Source organism: Ochotona princeps, chromosome 8 (genome assembly GCF_030435755.1).
Source record: "Ochotona princeps isolate mOchPri1 chromosome 8, mOchPri1.hap1, whole genome shotgun sequence".
Lineage (NCBI taxonomy): Eukaryota > Metazoa > Chordata > Mammalia > Lagomorpha > Ochotonidae > Ochotona > Ochotona princeps.
In genome coordinates this window covers 66129747-66153684 of record NC_080839.1, presented here as the reverse complement: position 1 = coordinate 66153684, position 23938 = coordinate 66129747, and the positions used below count along the sequence as shown (strand labels likewise).

The 23938-nt window shown below is 45.0% G+C and overlaps 1 protein-coding gene across 3 annotated transcripts in view; it reads right to left on the bottom strand.

The window, feature by feature from the left end:
* Window positions 1–23143, bottom strand: part of ATAD2B (ATPase family AAA domain containing 2B) — a 164136-nt gene extending 140993 nt beyond the window's left edge. For 2 of the 3 annotated variants that reach the window (XM_058668204.1, XM_058668205.1), the window contains exon 1: window positions 22560–23143. In XM_058668204.1, coding sequence (XP_058524187.1) covers window positions 22560–22775 — 216 coding nt within the window. In that variant the 5' untranslated portion in view covers window positions 22776–23143. The remainder of the gene's footprint in view (window positions 1–22559) is intronic. The other variant, XM_058668206.1, reaches the window with a different exon arrangement.
* Window positions 23144–23938: the final 795 nt, after the last annotated feature.

Genomic DNA, 23938 nt, shown 5'->3' with positions numbered 1-23938 from the left:
TCTGCAATATTACTTCTCTGTGCAAACAAGGTTGCAACCTTAACTTTGCTCTAAGACAGAGGCCTCCAAAGAAATTAAAGAATGTAGGTAAAAGCAAGCCATGAAAATGTAAATAAGTACAAGATAATTACTTAAACACCATTTAATTAACATCAAGCTTTGGGAAATATTTTATCTTCAAACCTGGTACTAACAATTCATCTTTAATAAAAGGTGATAAACACAGCCCTCATTTTTTCATCTTCAAAGCAGTTCCAGCTAATTATAACCTAACCCTTTAAGGGAAGGCGTTACTAGTTTCATGACAAAGAAGCCTAAGCAAGATGATGCAATCTGCACACAGCTATTTAAGCAACCTATGTCACAACAATTATAGTCCGTCTATACAATACTTATCCCAGACTAAGGGAATAATTTCATTTAGCAAAAACTTATTGCATACCTAACACATGGAAGGCAGCGGTAAGAAAGATGAATAAAAACTACTTGAATGCAATTCGCAATATATTGAGACAACAGTCATAATGAGACATATCACATTAGTTATAATGATCACAGTAATTCTCTGAAAGAAAAAATAAAAATAGGAAGATGTGACCGTTATGAATAAAGGGCTATAAATAATAAGGAATTTGTATTTTATTGTTTTATGACACTGTTTAATAGGCACTGGGGTCTCTCTTCCCCCTCCCCGGTTTCCCTCCCCTCCCTTCTGCTTTCCCCTCCAGTCTTTTTTTTCTAAAAAAGATTTATTTATTTTATTACAGACAGATATACAGAGAGGAGGAGAGACAGAGAGGAAGATCTTCCGTCCGATGATTCACTCCCCAAGCGAGCCACAACTACCGAAGCCGGGAACCAGGAACCTCTTCCGGGTCTCCCACTGGGTGCAGGGTCCCAAAGCATTGGGCCGTCCTCGACTCTGTTTTCCCAGGCCACAAGCAGGGAGCTGGATGGGAAGTGGAGCTGCCGGGATTAGAACCGGTGCCCATATGGGATCCTGGGGCATTCAAGGCGAGGACTTAAGCCGCTAGGCCACGCTGCCGGGCCCCTCCCCTCCAGTCTTACAATGGGTATGTTTCATGAATTTTCACAAGTCTATCATGCTGTCCCTGAGGTGTCTGCCAACAACGTAGGATATTATCAGCCATTTCGCTAGGAGTCCATTCTTGTACTGCACGCAAGATGCAATGCTTCTGTGCTTCCACCTACAAAAATACTAATTTCCGCTACACTTCCATTATGCATCCCCTAATAACAAGGAATTTAAAAGATAATGTCCAAAAGCTAGCGTTGTGGCTTAACATGTGAAGCAGCCACCTGCAGTGCCAACATCCAATATAGTCGTGGCTGCCCCACTTTCAATCCAGTTCCCTACTAATCTGCCTGGGAAAGCAGTGGAAGACAACCTAAGCGCTCAGATCTATGCAAAGCTAGTGGCGCCTAGCTTTGGCCTGGCCCAGCCAAAGCCATTATAAGCATTTGGAGAGTAAACCACCAAATAGAAAATTCATTTTCTTCTCTCCTCTCTCTTCTCTTCAAATCAATAACTAAGTAGAGATTCCTTCTTTAAAAATGAGAGATTTGAGGGCAGCACTGTGCTCAGGCTAAGCCTCTGCCTGTGGCACCAGCATTCCATATGGGCACCACAGGCTGCTCTACTTCCAATCTAACTTTATGCTAATGTGCCTGAAAAGCAGTGAAGGATGGTCCAAGTGCTTGGGCCCCTGCAGCAACAAGGGAGACCTGGAAGAAGCTCCTGGCTCCTGGCTTCAGACCTGCCTAGCTCTGGCCACTGGATCACATGGGGAGTGAGCCAGCAGATGGAAGATTCTTCTCTATCCAAAACTCTTCCAAATAAGAAAAAAAAAATCTTTAAAGAAAACATCACATTATTAAAAAAAAAAAAAAAACTAGGCATGGACTTTTAAAAATTATAATAATAATTTGGGATGTTAGGTTTGAAATTCTATAAGAAATTCAGGGAGATATCCATCAGACTCTGGCAACTGCAGCTTTGAAACAAAGTGAGCTGAAGTAGTACAGAAAGATATGAAATTAAATTTTAAGTCACAAATAATATACAGAATGGAAAAATAAGAGGGAAGAACTAAAACTTTCAAAATGCCTACATTAATGGGATAAGTAAAGGGGCTATCAAAAAGAGAGAAAGAAATTTAGAGTTTCACTAAACAGGAGAAGTCCAATTTTGTCTCAAAAAACCATAACACAGAAAAGCTGATAAGCCTGTGGATCTGTAATTAGGAAGTCACTGTCCCTTCTGTTTCTGTGAAATGCTGGGTGGAAATCAACAGGTGAAGAACTGAGGTGAGAAAGTACAGGTAATGACTGCAAAGCTACAAAATTAACAAAAAAGTAAAACAACCTTTTTTTTTTTTTGCCTCTTTAAAACCTGCCCTACAAATGATACTTCAAGATGTTCTCTTGACAAAGAGGAACAGCACCGACCAAAACCAAAGGCAAATGCGAAGAACATCCCAGTAAAATGACAACAGAAGACTAAATCAATGAACAACCCATTGCTAAAATGACAACACCAAATTACCATCCATACATATATTTTTTTTAAAGATTTATTCATTTTATTACAGCCAGATATACACAGAGGAGGAGAGACAGAGAGGAAGATCTTCCCTCCGATGATTCACTCCCCAAGTGAGCCGCAATGGCCAGTGCTGCGCTGATCCGAAGCCGGGAACCTGGAACCTCTTCCAGGTCTCCCACACGGGTCCAGGGTCCCAATGCATTGGGCTGTCCTCAACTGCTTTCCCAGGCCACAAGCAGGGAGCTGGATGGGAAGTGGAGCTGCCGGGATTAGAACTGTTGCCCATATGGGATCCCAGGGCTTTCAAGGCGAGGACTTTAGCCGCTAGGCCATGGTGCCGCCAGGCCCCATCCATACATATTAACCCTGAATGTAAATGGCTTAAGTTCAATCAAATGTCATAGATTAATAGACTGAATTGAAAAACAAAACCCTGGGACCCAGCACAATAGCGTAGTGCTTAAAGTCTTCACCTTGAATGTGCTGCGATCCCATATGGGCGCCAGTTCTAATCTCGGCAGCCTCACTTCCCATCCAGCTCCCTGCTTGTGGCCTGGGAAAGCAGCTGAGGATGGCCCAAAGTCTTGGGACCCTGCAACTGTCTGGGAGACCTGGAAGAGCTCCTGGCTGCTGGCTTCAGATAAGCTCAGCTCCAACCATTATAGCCGCTTGGGGAGTGAGTCATCGGATGGAAGAATTTTCTCTCTCTCCTCCTCTCTGTATATCTGACTTTGTAATAAAAATAAATAAATCTTTAAAAAAAAAAATCTGTTGCCTAGAGGAGACACATTTCACCAACAAAAATCAGTGGAAACTATATCTCATGGATTTTGATTTTTTTTGTTGTTGTTAGTTTCATCTCTTCAAAACACTTTCTTCTGCTTAAATTCTTCAATGATTCATAGATCAGAGTAGCATAATTTTCTTCAAGAAAGTTCTTAATTTTCTTTTTCATTTCTTCAGTCATTCAGTAGTCATTCAGTAGCATACTATTTATTTTTTATATCATTTTATAACACAGTTTCATAGGCTCTGGGATTCCCCCAGCCCCTCCAAACCCTCCCCCCATTTTGAATTCCTTCATATTGTTACAGTAGTACAGATCATATCCAGTCATGATTCCTTCATTGTAGGTATGGACCATGCGGACAGTCCAGCATTCCATTGTCCAGATAAATTCAACAGTTTCATTGGGAGACTATCCTTGGTCTGAAAGTAGAGCTGGTAGAATATCATCTCCTCCAATGAGATGTCACTGCACTTTTTCAACAACAGGAAGAAACATCGAAATTAACCACATCATGAAGCCAATCAACATGGTATTGAGTGACCAACATGTTAGAAAATGCAAGTTCTTAACCACATCCTGTAGCTACTTCCTTGACATCTCAATTTTAGTATATACACAACCAGCTGCTATAAACCTTTTTTTTTCTCCCAAGCTAACATGTTTTTGAGTTTAACCTAAATCAGAGTGGCACAGGAACAGTGGAAGCATCAACATTAACATCCATCATATATATAACATTAAGTACAAACTTAACATCAAAGTTTCTATGCAGTTACATCTTGTTTAGCATTAACAGTCATAAATTGATAAAGTATTTTGGAGAGAAAATTAAGACACAATTTAAACTTTGCAGTATATAGTGATTAAGCATGGTTTTACAGAACTTTGCGTTTTAACAATTGAAGAATAGAAAAGTTTTAGGCAGGTGAGCAGGGAAATCCCCAACAACCCAGTGAGTGAGGAAGAATTTAACCCTATATCCTACCTAGTAAAGTCCGGGAGAAGCAAATAGGGAGCCTGACCAGTAGGTACAGGCTGAACGATTATAGGCTAATTGGCCATTTCCCTGGCTGTTCCGGCCTTTCTACATCTATATCTATGTTTCTCTCTGTCTATCTGAAAAGCCAGATGGGAAACCTGATTAGTGAGGTAAAAGCTGAGTGATTATCAACTAGCTGACCTTTATTAGTATCTGTCTATCTGAACTAATTTTGGGGTTCACAAGCAACCCTGATGGTTGGTGTAAGAGAGCCTTGGGAACCAAGGCTGGAACTAGATAAAGACCAGAGAAAGCTCCTCTCCTGAGTCCAAAAGGAGATTTACAACCCTTTTATCTCTGAGTACCACCGGAGGCTCCTGGCTACAGTTCCAACGTCACCAGACCCTATGAGCGGGTTTGGGGCTTCTACCATCCTGTGTGGGAAATCCAATAGGAAATGAGTGACCTCAGAGATCTCAGCCTCCGACGGCATTCATATTCCCTGTGATCTCCTAGGCAGTCGGGATACGGTTCTCGGTGTCCATACTGACAATCCTCGACGAAGTATCATCGCTTCTGTGGCGAAAGCACTTGGGAGGCCTCCAGGAGTTTCCGGGACTAGGATACAGACCTCCTCTTATCCTCCTGTTCCACCCTGAGATCCCCTCCTGCTCTGTACACACAACCTCCTTTTAAGAAGGTGTCAGGGTTGTTCTTGGATCTCACCACACATTTCTATGGCTTTTCTAATGTCTAAGGCCGTTAAGAATTTGTTATCTATAAGTAAAAAGTTACACTTAGGGCCCAGCAGCATGGCCTAGCGGCTAAAGTCCTCGCCTTGAACGCACCGGGATCCCATATGGGCGCCAGTTCTAATCCCGGCGGCTCCACTTCCCATCCAGCTCCCTGCTTGTGGCCTGGGAAAGCAGGGTCGAGGACGGCCCAGTGCATTGGGACCCTGCACCCGCGTGGGAGACCTGGAAGAGGTTCCTGGATCCTGGCTTCGGATCAGCGCAGCACTGGCCATTGCAGCTCACTAGGGGAGTGAATCATTGGAGGGAAGATCTTCCTCTCTGTCTCTCCTCCTCTGTGTATATCTGGCTGTAATAAAATAAATAAATCTTAAAAAAAAAAAGTTACACTTAGAGTCTTCCTCAAACATCCCAAGAAGGTGGAGAATTTCTCTGCACTCCTGACCTGTAGTAGAACAAGAGTAGCATATTATTTAACTTCATGGTGTTATTAATTTCTTTTTTTTATTCCTGTTGTTGATTTTGTTTTGTGGCTTTTCATTTAAGGGATGTATAATAGCTGTGTAATGGAGACTGTCATATCTAGTAACATATTATTTAACTTCATGGCATTGTAAATTTCCATTTTTCTTCCTATTGCTGATTTTGTATCATGGCTTGTCATTTAAGGGGATGTACAGTAACTGTGTAATGGAGACTATCATATCCAGATGTGAGGATACGATGTAATATGCATCTCTACTTCCAGACAAAGATGGACTTCCAATGAAACTGTTTACTATATGACAATAGGATGCTGGACTCTCTGCCATTGTCCATACCCACAATAACGGACATATGACTGTTTATGAAAAAACTATACTATAGTAATGATATTGGGAACTAAGGTGGGGGGGTTGGGGAGGGGATATGGGTAATCCCAGGGACTTATGGAACTGTATCATAAAATGATAATAATAATTATAATAAATAAAAGATTATAAATACATAAATAAATAAAGAGGTTATAAAATCAGGGTAAGAATTTTATTTAAAAAAAAAAAAAACTGGTTTCTAGGGACCGGTGCTGTAGCCTAGTGGCTGAAGTCCTGGCCTTGAACGCACCGTGATCCTATATGGGCACCGATTCTAATCCTGGCCGACCTGATTTCCATCCAGCTCCCTGCTTGTGGCCTGGGAAAGCAGTGGAAGACCACACAAAGCCTTGGAATCCTGCACCTGCAGGCGAGACCTGGAAGAAGCTCCTGGCTCCTCACTTCAGATTGGCTCAGCTCCAACCATTGCAGCTGCTTGGAGAATGAACCATCGGATGAAAAATCTTCCTCTCTGTCTCTCCTCCTCTGGTATATCTGCCTTTCCAATTAAAATAAATAAATTTTTTTAAAAGACCGGTTTCTTGAAAACAGAAGAACATATACAAGATAATAAGTATTTTGAATAGCAAGATAACTAAAGAGAGAAAGATACTCAAAGAAAAAGGAAACAGAATAGGAATTTGCCTCCAGACCCACAAGTCAGATCAGAAAGTATATAGGTACAATCTTTTCCACCTTCTTTAATACGACCTTTTGTCTACCTTTCCCTTTTGTTTTTAAGTAAGTACTCCCATTTTCATGAGAAGGCTTATAATGCAGGTTTTTTGTTCCTTTCATTTTGTGAAAAGAATACACAGAGACCACGGTCAGCATGACTGCAGGAAAGCAGCACTCACTGCTCTTGATTTACTGATGGCTAACACTTGGAAACAAGTGAAAAGCCACAGGCACACCAAGTGTCTACGTCTTACTGATCTGAGAGTAATGGCTTACTCTTAGTATTTCAGTATTTCCAGGCAATTATCATGAAAGCATACATGAAAGAAACAATTCACAGAAAAGAGCAGTTGGCTGAGGAGTTGTAGAAAGATAAAAACAGTCTACAAAAATTTAAAACACATTTTCCTTTCAGATAAGAATTTTTGGAAGGTTGAAGCTTTGGGAGTGGGGGTGGATCTGAAAATACGACATTACTTAAAATGAAGAAGAGACAGATGTGGATACTCTATACTGCCTCGGAATTACAAGGGATGAAAACCAACCTTACGCTGCAGCACCATCACGGCAACTCAGAAACTAGGATTAACCTCATAAGGTAAGTAAAATCAGGCAAGGTACTACAAGCAACAAATACTCCACCTGCACCCTGAAAATAGACCCAGTTTCAAAGACATTTGCTTGGCTTTGCAGGATTAATGTAACTTATAAACTGATTATCATTGGTGAGCCATTCGTCCCTCCTACAAAGAGAATTAAGCAATCATTTTTCTGTTAGACAGTAAAGATACTGAAGTAATAAGGCAGCCCCTACCCTAATGCAAGCTAAAATTTAACACCTTAACTTAAACCTGACAGTGATTACAAAACATAACAATGCTGGGTCCAGCAGCATGGCCTAGCGGCTAAACTCCTCGCCTTGAACGCACCGGGATCCCATATGGGCGCCAGTTCTAATCCCGGCAGCTCCACTTCCCATCCAGCTCCCTGCTTGTGGCCTGGAAAGCAGTCGAGGACGGTCCAAAGCATTGGGACCCTGGACCCGTGTGGGAGACCTGGAAGAAGTTCCTGGTTCCCGGCTTCAGATCGGCGCAGCACCGGCCGTTGCGGCTCACTTGGGGAGTGAATCATTGGAGGGAAGATCTTCCTCTCTGTCTCTCCTCCTCTCTGTATATCTGGCTTTCCAATAAAAATGAATAAATCTTTTAAAAAAAAAAAACATAACAATGCTGATCTTGTTAGGGAGCAGGGAACAAACTGATCTATCCTTTTGTAGAGCAAAAATCCACGGACAGATATACACCCTAGCAATTAGGACGACAGCAGGGTGTGAGGCTCCATGCTCCCGACTTTGCTAAGGCAAACCCTGGGAGTCAGGTGATGGCTCAGGTAACTAGGGCTCCACCACCCACTCGGGAGACTTGCATTCCTGGCTCCAGCATTGGCCAAGCCCAGTTCCAGCCATTGCAAGCATTTGGGAAGTGAAACACCAAAAGACCACCTACAGCCATCATTCTCTGCCTCTCAAATACAGAAATGATTTTCTTTTACAATAATGATGAATGCAGTCCTTTGATCCAGTATTTCCCTCCAGCTCCGTTTGTGGCCTGGGAAGGCTTTGGAGGGATGGTCCAAAGCCTTGGGACCCTGCACCCGCGGGGGAGGAGGGGAAAGACCCGGAAGAGCTCCTGGCTCCTGGCTTTGGATTGTCTCAGCTCCAGCTGTTGTAGCCCCCTGGGGAGTGAATCAGCAGACAGAAGATCTTCCTCTCTGTCTTTCCTTCTGTTTATCTGACTTTCTGATAAAAATAAAATAAATCTAAATACATACATACATGCATACATACATAAAGCTTTTTAAAAAGAAATAATTAAAAAGCTAGAGAGGAGAGTAAACACTGTACCACAGTTGGCTGAGCTGCCGCTGGGGGATGCCAGTACCTCTGACAGAGTACCAACCTAAATGCAGGCCCCTCTGATTCCTATCCAATCTCTTGCCAATATGCCTAGGATGCAGTAGATGGCAGCCCAAGTACCTGCGTTCCTAATACTCAGGCAGGAGACCCAGATACAGTCCCTGTGAGAACAGAAACTCAAGGACCCTGGGCTACCTTCTACTGCCTTCCCAGGCAGATTAGCAGGAAGCTAGATAGGAAGTGAAGCAACCAGGACTGGAACCAGTGCCCATGTGATGCTGGCACTGTAGAGTGTGGCTTAACCATCTATGCCACAGCGCATGACCCGTCAAAATGTTTTAACTGCTAAATAGGAGCAAATGCTATGACGCAGTAGTTTAAGCCACTACTTGTAATGCCTACTGAGTGCCAGACTGAGTCCCAGCCAGTTCACTGTCCATTCAAATCCTGGCTAAAGCACCTGAAAAACAGATGTTCCAAACTATGGATCCCTGCTATCCAGATGGAGTTCCTGGTACTGACTTCTCCCTGGCCCAGCCCCTAGCTTTTCATCCCTTTTGGGGAGTGAACCAACAGATGTCTGTCACTTTGCCTTTCAAATAAATACATCTTAAAAAAAAGAAAAAGGCTAAAAAATGCTAAATATCAAAAGGGATATGGAGATACAAAAACTCTCCCACACTGCTCCTAAGAGTGGGGACGATAGCAGCAAATCTGAAGGTAATGCTATTTTAATTAAATGTTTACCCTATTCTATTCCTACGTGTCCAAGAAATTCCCACATCACGTACACAAGGAACATGGTAAGAAGGGATTAACTACAACAGTACTGACTGTAGCAAGGAATTAGAAGCAGTCTAGCTTCTCCTCACTCAGGAGTATAGCTGAAATGCAGTGGAGGTCCCCTGTAAAGTATTACTGCAGCTAGGAGAAGGAACTGTATATAACACCCACTTCCCAAATGAAAACAGTGATATGTTAGAAATACAATAAAATGAACTTTACAGCTAAATACCACTATGAAAACTTAAAATACACGCACTAATTCAAGAAAGAATGCAGCTGGTGCAAACATGTTAAAGGAAACTGAATGTACCAACTGCTTTTTAGGGAAAACAAGCATAAAACTATGATTGTGCCAGACAAATCAGAACTGTTCTGAACTAAGCAGGATCCATATGGTCGCCCTACCTACTGACCTTTATTCTCTGTAGCCTAAGACAAGATTAAAAAGAAAACAAACCAATTCAGTATTGTGTTTTTTACCGTGATGAATTCCCAGACTTCACAGCACCAACAAAACACGTGCACATTGTGAATACTTACAAAGTTACTATATTACATTTATTCAAGAAATTATGTCACATGACTTTACAACCAGACTCAAAACTCCAACCATGGTGAAAACCACAGGATCTAAGTTCTGACCATGGAGTGTGTGTCAAAACAGTCTCCTTAGTCACTGAGTCCTGTATAGTAGACGGCATGCCCAGATGCTCAAGGTGACCTGACAATCAGTTCACTGAAGCCTGCAGAGGACGTCTAGGACCATGCAGGGCAGAACAAATTGGAGAGCTCTCCCAATCAAGCTTTGAAAGCAAGTATATGGGTGAATCAAGATCTAAGGTACACTATGTCAGCCAATGGACCTTGGAAGGTTTTCCTCAATAGGATCTCAGAACTACTGAAATCACTTGAGCAGTATCCTCAGAACATGTTCCACATCAGGGACCCTGAGAGAATATCAGGTGGCCATCACCCATTCCTGGGTACTGAAGCAACGGTTAGGCTGCTGGGAGCGGTCCCCTTCCGTTCTCTCCCCACTTTCCCCAGATACAGGAAGAAAAAACAAGACTGTAGGCAGTTGTCTCATTCACTTTCCCCCATTCCTCAACTCTCCCTATTCTAGTCAGTGGTGCACAAGGGCATGCATCTCTCTCAGCCATGTAAACATCCTCAAAAATAAAATCATATTTTTTTATTTTTACAAATTTAAAAATCGGGCCCAGCATCATGACTCATCTTGTACACACCAGAATCCCATATGGGCACTGTTTCATGTCCCGGCTGCTCCACTTCCCATCCAGCTCTCTGCGGCCTGGGAAAGAAGTCAAGGACAGCCCAGAGCCTTAGGACCCTGCACCTGCACCAATGTAGGAGGCCCAGAAGAAGCTCCTGGCACCTTGCTTCAGATTGGGTCAACTCAGTCCACTGCAGCCCTTTGGGGAATGAAGGAGCTGGGACTCAATCCCACACTTACCACAACACCCATCCCAGAACAAGATTCAAGTGATTACCCTCCACCACTTATTATCTATTTAGCCACTGACATAGCATGTCACCTCCTCCTCAACTCTTATCTCCTCAGATGTTAAGTATAAGTACTACCTCTTACCAAACCGGGCTACTACAATGATTAAATGAGACAGCATACACAACATCTAGCTTATATATGATATTAAATAAATCTTAGTTACTTCTTTCTATTAGGCTACATACAGCAAAAAAAATTGTCAACATAAAACTAATTTTATTATATATCCATATTTTATTTTGATTATATTAATATAGAGAATAGATCCAATATAATTCATAGATGCAATTATAAGAACATAACGATATTCTATCCTCTGTCCCTTCTTTCAAAAGTAACTTTATTTTTTTTTTAAGATTTTTTTTTATTTTTATTACAAAGTCAGATATACAGAGAGGAGGAGAGACAGAGAGGATGATCTTCCCTCCAATGATTCACTCCCCAAGTGAGCGCCACGGCCAATGCTATGCCGATCCGAAGCCAAGATCCAGGAACTTCCTCCAGGTCTCCCACGTGGGTCCAGGGTCCCAAAGCATTGGGCCGTCCTCAACTGCTTTCCCAGGCCACAAGCAGGGAACTGGATGGGAAGTGGCGCTGCCGGGATTAGAACTAGCGCCCATATGGGATCACGGTGTGTTCAAGGTGAGGACTTTAGCCACTAGAGCATGCCGCCGGGCCCTCAAAAGTAACTTTAAATGAGGCACGTTTTCTATTCATTCATTTGGAAAATATTTACTGTATCTAGCATTTCATAAATACAGTACAGCTATAATGTGATCATCTGTCCTTAAAGAACATGAAGAAAAAAATTCTGCCAAAACATTCATCGAGTCAGCCTTGGCATCCACCCTGAACCTATATATGCACACCATCTACACACTCACATTATCAAAGGCAGGGACTGTCTGGCTTGTCTTCTACTCTCAAAGTTCTATTATGAGGATTTTTACAAAAGTGACTATCTCCTCAAAATGCCAGTCATTCATTCACTTAACAGATACTGAGGATGCTCTATAGGTCAAATGCTGGGTCAGGCCCTGGGCCTATGGCAGTCAGGGGAAAACTAGGATACAGTATCTTCTGGGCAGGCCTTCAGTTAAGTAGCCCAAACACCACTTGGCAAGCTCCTGTTCTCCTGATGGACGTGCCTGGATATGAGTCCCAGCTGTGCCTTGCTAATGAACACTCTGGGAAACAACAGTCAACGGTTCAAGCAACTGGGTCCCGGACACCCAAGTGGGAGACCCAGATAGAATTCCAGGTGCCTGGTTTCACCAGGACCCTGCCTTGGCTATTGCAGGCATTTAGGGAGAGAACCAGTGAGTGATTCACTGTCTGTGTCTGTCTCTGTCTCTCTTTGGTTCTCTGCTTCCCAAATAAATAAAAAGGTCAAACAAAAATGTTTAAAGAAAGTTGACTGACATTGTGGCATAGCTGGGTAAGCTGCCACTTGTAACATCAGTATTCTATATTAGAGTGCTGGCTCAAGTCCTGACTACTCTGTTTCATTTAAGAGTCTATTAAATTGGGGCCCGGTGCAGTAGCGTAGTGGCTAAAGTCCTTGCCTTGCATGCACCGGGATCCTACATGGGTGCCAGTTTGTATCCCAGCTGTTCCACTTCCCTTCCAGCTCCCTGCTTGTGGCCTGGGAAAGCAGTAGAGGACAGTCCAAGGCCTTGGGACCCTGCACCCACAAGGGTGCAGACCTTGAAGAGGTTCCTACTGCTTTCCCAGGCAACCTCTTAAAGTATTTATTTTTAAAAAGGGGGACTGGTCCCTCAAAAAACTTTTTAAATGTATTTATTTATTTATTCAAAAGTCAAAAATTACAGAGACAAGAGAGATAATCCATCAGCTTATTCACTCTACAGACGACCACACCAGCCAGCACAGGGTCAGGCCAAAGCCAGGAGTCAGGAGCTTCATGCAGGTCTCCCATGTGGGTGCCAGGGGCCCAATACCTGGACCAGCTACTGCTTTTCCCAAGCAAATTAGCAGGGTGCTGGATTGGAAGTGAGCTTCCAGGACAGGAACCAGGGCCCTTACGGGATGCTGGCGTTGCAGGTAGCAGCCTTACCCATTTCGTCACACTGTCAGTCCCCCTACATTCAAAGTAGCTACATTCAAAGCAAGCTGGATAGGTATGTGTTAGCTCAACAGGCTAATGACCGGCCTGCACACCAGCATCCCATATGGACACCAGTTTGAGTCCCGTGTGCTCTACCTCCCATCCAGCTCCCTGTTTATAGACTGGGAAAGCAACACAGGATGGCTCAAGTTCTTGGGCCCTACACCACCGCAGCATACCCCGAAGAAATTCTTGGCTCCTGGCTTCAGACCAGCTCAGCTCCAATCACTGCATCTATTTTGGAAGTGAGCCAGTGAACGGAAAAGCTCTCTCTCTCTCTTTCTGTCTCTCTCTGTAAATCTCCTTACCAAACAAAAATAAACAAATCTGTAAAAATATATATTTAAAAATTAATGCAAATTAGAGGTCATTAACTTTATATATCTTTTTTATAAGATTTGTTTTTATAAAAAAGTCAGATTTTACAGAAAGAAGGAGAGACAAAGAAATATCTTTTATATACTGGTTCATTCCCCAAGTGCCACAAAGGTCAGAGCTGAGCCTATCACAGACTAGGAGCCCAGAGCTTCTTCCTGGTTTCCCAGGTGGGTGCAGAGTCCCAAGAGTTTCGGCCATCTTCAACGACCCAGAGGAGGCTCCTGGCTCCTGGTTTCGGATTGGACTCAGTTCCAGCTGTTGTGGCCGGTTAAGAAGTAAATCATTGGGGCCCAGCAGCGTGGCATAGCGGCTAAAGTCCTCGCCTTGAACACACCGGGATCCCATATGGGTGCCGGTTCTAATCCCAGAAGCTCCACTTCTCATCCAGCTCCCTGCTTGTGGCCTGGGAAAGCAGTTGAGGACGGCCCAATGCTTTGGGACCCTGCACCCACATGGGAGACCTAGGAGAAGTTCCTGGTTCCCGGCCGTTGCGGCTCACTTGGGGAGTGAATCATTGGAGGGAAGATCTTCCTCTCTGTCTCTCCTCCTCTCTGTGTATCTGACTTTGTTATAAAAAAAATAAATAAATCTTTATAAAAAAAGGAAGTAAATCATTGGATGGAGGATCTTTCTCTCTGTCTCTCCTCCTCTCTGTAAATATGACTTCCCAATAATTAGTAAATAATAAAGTTTTTTTTATTTTTGCAGCCATTTTGGGGAGTGAACCAGCAGATGGAACATCTTTCTCTTTTCTCCTCTCTGTAAATCTGACTTTCCAATATAAATAAATAAATCTTGCAAAAAAAGGTTTTTTAAGATTTTAAAGTTTTTATGGAAAAGGCACATTTACAGAGAGAGGGAGAAATGGAGAGAGAGAGAGGTGTTTTAACCTCTGGTTTATTCCCCAACTAGCTGCAATGGCCAGAGCTCAGTCAGCTCAAAGCCAACAGCATGAGGCTTCTCCGGAAGTCTGACAATGGGTGTAGGCCAAAGGAATTGGGACATTCTTTACTGTCCACCAAGCAGTTAGCTGGATCTGAAGTAGAACAGCTGGGATGTGAACTGGTGCCCATAAAAAATTCCAGCCACAGGTGAAGAATTAACCTGTTGGGCCATTGCACTAGTCCCACAAGGTGATATTTTGATACAAGTATGCATAACAGGGTACTCGGCATATGTACCACCTCCAACATGGCGTTGTGGTGAAACAGAAAAATTTCTAGGTACTGTGAGATCTAGAATACATTGTTACTAGTCTTCAGTACCTAACGAAGGAGTTTATCTCTTCTATCTAGTTGTAATTTTGTTTCTCTGTCCCTTCTGTCTGGTTGTAAGTTTGTACCTATTGATCAGCACTCCCTACTACAGCCTCTAATAATCTCTATTCTTTCTTCCACTGCCCTAGGCTCAGTAGTTTTAGATTTCACACTATGAGACCAGGACAGTATTTGTCTTCAGTGTTTAACTTGGTCCATTTAATATCTTTTAGCTTTCTAGCCATGTTGTAGCAAATTACAAAATTTTATCTTTTTGAAAAATTAAATTTATGTGCACAATGCAGGAACCTAGTGGCTAAAATCCTCACCTTGCAAGCACAAGGACCTCATATGGACACTGGTTCTAATCCTGGCAGCCCCACTTCCCATACAGCTCCCTGCATGTGGCCTGGGAAAGCAGTCGAGGATGGCTGAAAACCTTGGGACCCTGCACCCGCCTGGGAGACCTGGAAGAAGATCCTGGCTCCTGATGGGCTCAGCACCAGCCGTTGCACCCACTTAGGGAGTGAATCAGTGGATAAAAAAATCTACCTGTCTCTCCTCCTCTCTATATATCTGACTTTCCAATAAAAATATATAAATCTTTAAAAATTTAAATTTATTTTCATCTTTTAAAAATAGCTGTGTAGTATTCCATTGTGTTTGTATACCCCATTTTCTTAACTGCTTATCTTTAGGCTGTTTCATCTTCAGGTTGTTGTGAATGCTTCCATAATAAACATGAGACTGCAGGTGTCTCTTCAACACAGTGATTTCATTTTTGGGCTGGATTGGGGATACATATGGTAGTTTTATTTTCAAATTTTTGAGGCATCTCCATTCTGTTTTTCCATAATGACTGTACTAACTTGTATTTCTACCAACAGTATGGGTGTTTTACATATTAGTCTATTTTTTGGTTTATAACGAATTATCTGAAGAAGCCAACTGATAAAAGGTAGGCTATATCTACCTGACAGTTCTGGCTTTATCAGCAGAGAGAGGCTTGTGGCAAATGGTGGAGTCCGTAGACAGGAAGGGGTCAATGATGAACTAGGAAGTCGAGAAAGTTGGGCCCAAACTCAGGCTTTTCTGGCACCTATCTGGAGGAATAACTTCTGAGGGGATGCCCCCAGAGGCCTAAGGACCTGCTACTAGACCTCACATTCTTAAGCTTCCACCACCTCCCAATGGCAGCACTGTGAGGACCCTCTGAGAGACATTCAGCACCCGCACTGTAACAGATTCCCTTTTGCATCATCCTCACTAGCATCTGCTTGTTTCTGTTTGTTTGTTAAGATGGTTTTGGGCCATTCTCCACTGCTTTCCCAGGCTATAAGCAGCGAGCTGGAAGTAGAGCAGCCAGCACCCACATGGGATTCCATGGCTTGCCAGTTGAGCCATCATCCCTTTTGTCCTTTTTTAAAATATTATTTGAAAACGACAGGAATATACAGAGCTCTTCATCTCCTGGGTCCCTGTCCAAATACAACAAATGAAGTGGGGCCAAGCCAAAATCAAAACCAAAAATGTGGAACCCAATCCTCGTTTCTCACATGGTGACCAAAATGCAGCTGCTTGCACTATCGCCACCGCCTCTCAAGATGTGCGGTAGCAGGAAGCTGGAATTGCAAGTAGGTCCAGGAGTTGACCCTAGGGACTCCAATATGGGTTTGGGAGTTAAACATGATGCCTAACTTAGTCCTTTTCTGTATCTCTCTTTTAAATTTAAAAAATGTATTTAAAAGGAACAGAGACAGAGAGATCATTCATTTCCTGATTCCTTGCCCAAGGGCCTCAAGAGTTGGGCAAGCCTAAGTCAGCAGTGTGGGGTTCAATCTGGTTTCCCTTATGGGTGACAAGAGACCCAACTGATTTAACCATTAGCACGGGCTGTTCATGTGCAATAATAAAAAGCTGGAATTGCATGCAGAGCCAGGACCTGACCCTAAGCACTCCCATATAGGATGCAGGTACCTCAAGCAGTGTCCTAGTTTAGCTGATGTGCTCAACCTCCTCCCCCAACTTTTGGTCTTGTTGATAAATAGCTAGCCAGCTAATGTTTAGTGTGCTATTTCACTGTGACTTTGATCTGCATTTCTCTCATGGCTAGTAATGCTGAATATTTGTTCTCTTATTCTTTTTTTCAAAAAGATTGTTTGTTTGTTTTGTTTGTTCATTTTGTTTGTTTGTTTAGAAAGAGAGATTTACAGAGAAGAGAGGCAGAGAGGGATCTTCATCTGCAGGTTTACTTCCCAAATGGCCACAATGGCTGTAGCTAAGAGCTAAGCCAATCCAAAGCCAGGGGCCAGGAGCTTCTTCAGGCTCTCCCATTCTCCACTCCTTTCTAGGCTGTAACCAGGGAGCTGGAAAGGAAGCAAAGTTGCAAGGACTCAATCAGCACCCACATGGGATGCTGGCGCTGCAAGTGGAAGCTACGGCCACTGTGCTCTCCCCAAACATTTTGTCTTATACCTGGATTTTTTTTCTTTTTTTCTTTTCTGATTCCTTTTTTTTCTTTCTTTCTTTTTCTTAAGACACTGTTTGTATCTTTGCAGTAGTAAACAGACTTTTAAGTCATCCTTTGATAGTCCTTTATTGCATGTCTTTTAAGTACTGAATTATAGTTATGCCCATAATCTCTGGAAGCCAGCTGAATAGGTGGTAGGATTGCCACCTGCTATAAAAACTAAGGATCTCAAGCAGTGTTCGTACCTGAATGGAGAGTGACCCTGTCTATTCCAGGATTCACCTCAAGAAAAGTGCCGCAGTACTGCGAATTACATGTTTGGCATTTCCTTTAGCACATACACAATGGGGTTTCATTTATGCTCACTGTTATGCTCTGGGAGGGGCTGGAGATGATTCAAGAACTGGGTTCCTGCCAGAAAGATTCCTGGGTTGCAGAACCAGCTCCTAACTTGAACTGACTCATCCACTGTGGGCATTGTGGGAATGAACCAGCAGAACAAAGGTGTGTATGCATCTCTCTCAAATAAAAAACAAGTTAGCATCTGACAGCCAGATGAAGTGACCCAAAATAGGTCAAGCTTTAGGCACACTTAAAACATACAGGAATAATTACACCTACATGTATACAACTATAAGCAAAATCGACGTTTGAAAAGTGTGAACAAATGAGGCAGGAATCATGGCACAGCAGTTTAAGCCATCTATTGAGATGTCTCTATACCAAATCAAGTTCCAGTTACCACTCTTCCAATCTAGCTTCCTGCTACCCCGTCTGGCAGGCAGCAGATGACGGCTCTGTCACTGCCACCCACACGGGAGACTGGCTTTCAGGCTGCTGGACTAATCCGGGCGGTAACAGGCATTTGGGTGGAGAACCAGCAGATGGAAGATCTCTCCCCCTCTCTCTGACTCTGCTTTCTAAATAAATAAATATTAAAAAAAAAAAGGACACAAAAGCAAACTACTGGGATGGGAGAGAATATTAGCAAGCCATTTATCTAATTAGGAATTAATTTTAAAAATATATATGTAAGGCACTCCTACAAGTCAAAAGCAAAAAAAAAAAAAAATCAACTTGATCAAAAATAGCCAAAGCTTCTCCAGAACAGATACTTCTCCAAAGACATGCAAAGGGGCAGCAGTACATGGCAAGGTGCTTAGCATGCAAACCCCCAGGGGCCAGCACCTCACACCCCGTCAGCAAGGCCCAGAGACTGCAAGGACTGAGGAGGGTTTGCAGAATGAACGCTGACACACCGGAGCGGGGCAGCCACTCAGATACACAGCAGGGAGGCACCTCCAACACTACAGCAGAACCATCATTTCGTTCCACTTCTGTGTGTCTGTGCAAAGCATCTGAAAGGTTTCAAAAAGATACATGTACTCCTCTGTTCAGGCAGCACTGATTTTAACAGCCAAGAAATGAAAACAACGTAAATGTCCGTGGATGGGAAAGCTGAAGAAAACGTGGTGCATCTGCCTGCACATACATAGAAATACAGGGTAATGTGTGTGTGATGATTCAGCCATTGAAAAGGAAACTGTGGGCCCGGCGGCGTGGCCTCGCGGCTAAAGTCCTCGCCTTGAACACCCCGGGATCCCATATGGGCGCCAGTTCTAATCCCGGCAGCTCCACTTCCCATCCAGCTCCCTGCTTGTGGCCTGGGAAAGCAGTCGAGGACGGCCCAAAGCTTTGGGACCCTGCACCCGCGTGGGAGACCTGGAGGAAGTTCCTGGTTCCTGGCTTCGGATCAGCACAGCGCCGGCCGTGACGCTCACTTGGGGAGTGAATCATCGGACGGAGAATCTTCCTCTCTGTCTCTCCTCCTCTCTATATATCTGACTTGTAATAAAAATAGGAAACTGTTCAAAAAAGAAAAGAGAACATTCAGCCAGTTGTACCAACACGGATGGGCCTAGAGGAGATTACGCTAAATGAAATAAGTCACACAAAGAGATACACATGATGATGAATCAAGACTAGGCCAATAGAAGGAGGCAACACAAAGGTGACAACTGGGGCTGAGTTCGAGAAGAAAAGAGGTAATCAACAAAGGGAACAAGGCTTCCCTTACACGAGAGAAACAGAATCCAGACACCTACTGCACAGCACAGCCTCTGGCCAGAGGCTGGTACCTGGCCTAGGAGATGAGCCTCTGCCTTTGCCTTATGGCAGAACTGAGGAGCACTGGTTCAGGAAGGGCAGCTCACTTCCAATCCGCCTCTGTGCTGGTGTCCCTGCAAAGGCACACGACAGCCCAAGGGCTAAGGACCCTGCACTGACTGACAAGAGAGACCCAAATGAGTCCCCGGGCTCCTGAATTCAAACTGGTCCAGTTCCAGGCCACTGAGGTCATTTGAGGAGTGAACCAGCAAGTAGAAGTTCTCTCTCCCTGTCTCTCTTCTCTGTTACTTTGCCTTTCAATTTAGAAATTAAAAAATCTAATAAAGCTAAAACATACTGCTTCATATACCTAAAATGTGCTAAGAGGACAGATCTTCTAATGAAGACAGCGGCACTCTGTAGTGATGGACAGCTCTATGATCCTGAAGGTGGTGATGAGCTCACAGATGGATCTTTTCCCCAAACTCAGAAACCTATATACATTTATAGTCATTAAACACAGCTTTTCTTAGCATGTCAAAAAAATAATAATAATAAATAAATAAAAGTCTGAACACAAGAGCAGGGGCATAGACACAACCAAATAAAATGGGCCTGACGCTCATCCCCGGTCCTAAACATTCACTCACGGAAAAAGCCAAAACTATAGGAATAACTCTTTGTGCAATGACTTTTTAGAACAAATTAAATGTCTGCAGACAGTGAACTATCTAAATTAGGGACAGAGGTTAAAAAAAAAATTAACATCACATGTAAAGTGAAGACCATAGCACAAAGCCAAAAAATGCACAAATTCCTCAATAGCATACAGTTCTTCCTCAAAGCTATGGATTTTCTAAAGTAACAGCACAGGAGCAACTATTTTCCTTCAGATAAGACGGTGCAAATGCCAGCAAACATCCGCAATAATACACACACCGCAGACACTGAGGCATGTCGTAAGTACAGCAAAAGGGTACATCAGAAATGCTGTATTTCTCTAAGATGAAGACTGTATCTTTTTTTAAGATTTATTTATTTTTACTGGAAAGGCAGATATACAGATAGGAGGAGAGACAGAGAGAAAGATTCCGTCCGCTGATTCACTCCCCAAGCAATCGCAATGGCCAAAGCTCAGCCAATCTGGAGCCAGGAGCCTCTGCCGGGTCTCCCATGCGGGTGCAGGGTCCCAAACCTTTGGGCCGTCCTCAACTGCTTTCCCAGGCCACAAACAGGGAGCTGGATGGCAAGCAGGGCCACCAGGATTAGAACTGGAGCGTATATGGGATCCTGGTGCATGCAAGGCAATTTTAGCCACTAGGCTACTGCGCCGGGCCCTTGACTGTATTTTTATTTAAGATAAAATCAACCGAAGAAGAGCTAACCAACCTCCATCTACATCAGAAACAGATATATGGCAAACCTACCTTACAAATATATAGTTCAGAGACTCCAAGCGGAATTGTATCAATCACAAATCTACAACTGGGAAATCTCCAAAATCTCTCAGAAAACCCAGCTGTATCATTCCATCATCTACAAGAGCCATATGTTTGAAACTAAAATATAAACCATTTCCAAAGAAATCCTTCATCGCCTGGAATCTGTGGGTTTTTTTAAACATTTTTAAAAGGTCCTTAAGACAAAGTTTCACTGATATCCTCTAAAAAGAGCTCTAATGGTCTTTCATTTTTCGAGTGATTTAAAAGCAACCAAATGTTCATTTCTACATTCGATTATTGATTCCTTGCCTTTTAACATCTCCAAAACAGCTGCTTGACAAATTACCTCACCTTATTCCTCAGGGGGTCGGGTCAGCATGATAGCCATGATTTAGAAAATGCGACCACAAACTGATGGTGACACACGAGCTAATTGCCTCAGAAGAGACACACACTGCTCTAACAGATCAGGCATTCACGGCGTGACACAATTACATGCTTACACTCTAAATATTTTATTTGTACTTAGGTGCAGAGGGCAGACCCTCCTGGCAGGTAAAGCTCTTGGGATAATTTCTACAGAAAACCCCAGAACACCTACTGTGAACACTTCGCAAGACTTTCAGATTAAGCTTTCTTATCTCAACCTTAGAGATCTGTAAGCCCCCCAAACACTCTTGCAGGGCAGCTTTTAAAATATTTACCCAAATAAAAGCCAAAGATATTTTCAAAGATACAATAAATATGTTTCATGGTAAATTGTTTGCTGTATTTCCCCAGACTCACTGTCAAAACAGGATGAGACACAAAGAAAAAAACACAAACAAAACACAATCCTGCAGACTCCTATGTAAACATAAACTATTGCTTTTTCTCCCCGCCTAAAAACAACAAAACGGTGTGACTTTAAAGGAGCATTTTACAAGAATGGCATTGCCAGCCAGATTACTTCTGCAAGTTAACTAGACAGAAGCAAGACTCTGAATTCAAAACCAATCTCATAACACAAATCTTGTCAATTCCTAGAAAGCTCGCTTAGGTTTACACTAGAGGTGACAAAATTCCATGAAACCTTTTCATCACTTGTACATATTAAATAATAATAATAACTAAATAAGCACCCCCCTCTTCCAACGTCACTTTTGCACTGACAACGGCCACGGCATGAATTCTCCTTTCCTTAACTGTTTCCATAACAACAAAAAATGCAAGGCAACCAAGAGTCCCGGTAACTGGGGGATGGTGGTGCCGACTCCCCCCAACATCAGACCTGAAAGCTGGGGCACCCAGCACATCCTGGGGCGAAGGAGCCGGCCGATTCTCCCTTGGATCCGCCTGCCTGGAGAGGCGACGGCGTGGATCTCCTTTGAAAGTTGGTGTCGGAGCAGCTACAAACTTTTCTTCAGCCTCCCTGCCTGGCTGCCAACTGGAGCTCTACTCACTTCCTCACCAACTTGAACCACCCCCAAACTGAGAGTAAAGCGCGAGTCAGACAGCCGCAGGAGCTGACACACTTTTCGAGACGGGTTTGACACCGCACAAAACTTTCACTTCTCCTCTCCGACGCTCCCACCCGGGGGCTCCGGCGGCCCCCCAGCTCTCGCTTCCCCTCCAAGTCCCCTCTGAGACAGGGCAAGGACACGGACCGCAGAGCGTCCTAATGCCCCTTTCAGAAGTCCCGAAGCCCTCGTCCCCTCGACTTGCAGTGTTTCCTCTTTTACACAAAAGAACCGGGCCGGCAAAAGCCAGAGGGCTGCAATCGGCCCTTCCCGCCCAGTGCCACCCTCCACCGCACCCGCAGACCCCCGTCTCCGGCCTCCCGAGTGGCTGCACCGGCCAGGCTTCCTGCCCCCCAAAAGCCCGGCCAGACAAAGCCCCGGCGGCCGAGCCGGCACTTGCCAGCCTCGGGACCCGGGCCGGCGCGCTCTTACCCGGGCCTCATCCAGGGCGACGCCGGTGCCACCGCTGCCCCCGGCCTTGGCGGCGGGGCAGCTGGCAGCGCGGGTCTTGGAGGAGCGGGTCCGAGAAGAGATGAAATGGCTGCTGCCTCCAGTCGCCCCTGGCTCCGCTCCGGCCCCAGGCCCAGGCCCCGGCCCGGGAGACTTGGACCCGAGAAGACGCAGAGAGCTCTTGCGGGTGTTCACCATGATCCAGCCCGTGGGGACCGGGCCCGCCGCTCCCGGGAGAGCCGAGGAAAGCTGGCCCGCCGGGCCGGGCAGTCAGGGTAGCGGGAGCCGAAGCCGGGCCGGGCTGGGGGGAGCCGAGCCGCTCCGGACTCTGCGGAGCGCAGACAAGGACCGAGGAGAGCAGGACAGAGGAAGGGCAGTCGGCGAGGGAAGGCGGGAGGCTAGAGGCCGGCGCGATGCCGCAGGGCCGACGGCAGAGCCCCTCCGCCGCCTTCGCCCTCCTCAGCAGCGGGCACCGAGCGGAGCCGCCATTGCTGCCCCTTTCTCTCTCGTTCTCGCAGCCGAGCTCCGTGCGTCAGGGCTCCGGCGGCGCCGCAGGGCCGACGAGGCCGCTTCCGGCCGTGGCCACGGCGGGGCGCTGCGAGGACGGCCAGCAGCCGCTGCTCGGCTGCCTCTCCCTCCTCGGCCCCGGCCTCCGCCAGGCCCCGCCCCCAGCACGGCGCCGGCGCTCCGAGGCCGGCCGAGCGACGCTCTGGGGCGCGTCGGCTCTATGGTTCCCCGGCCATCCGGGCCTGGGGGCTGGTGAGGGGGACTGGGGACGACCAAGAACGGGAACGACCGGATCGCCCCAAATGGTTGGGCCTTGGTCTTTGATCCTGAAGCTCTCAAGCCTGGGCAGCTCCGAGTCGTCCTCGTATTCCCGCTCCAGCACCCCCAAAGTGGCCTGGATGCAACGAGAGAGACGGTCGACAAAGGCACGAGTGTTGGAGGGGGACCGTGGTGAGGGCACGGTGAGCCGCGTTGGGACCCCACACCTGAGTGGCCCTTCTCAGGGCTGTAGATCAGAGCATGACAACGGGGGTCAGATGGTCCCGGTGGTGTCTGGCACTCAGGAAGCTCAGCTAGCAGAGAAAGGGAGGGGCCGAGCGCGCCGGAACCTTGAGCTTTTAAACAAAGCCAGGCCGGGTCCTTCCCCATAACCTTAGCCCGGTCCACAGCAGGGCCCCCGGCGATGGGATTCTCTCTGAGAGCCTCCTTCATCACTGCCTGCCTCACATCCCACCCCTACGTGAGAAAGAATTAAGAATAACAAAGAGGTGAGCCCACAGATAAATACTTGTAATTTTACTTGCAAAGAAAATTGAGCTTAACTACCAATATGAAATCTTCTGCAAAGAAAGAAG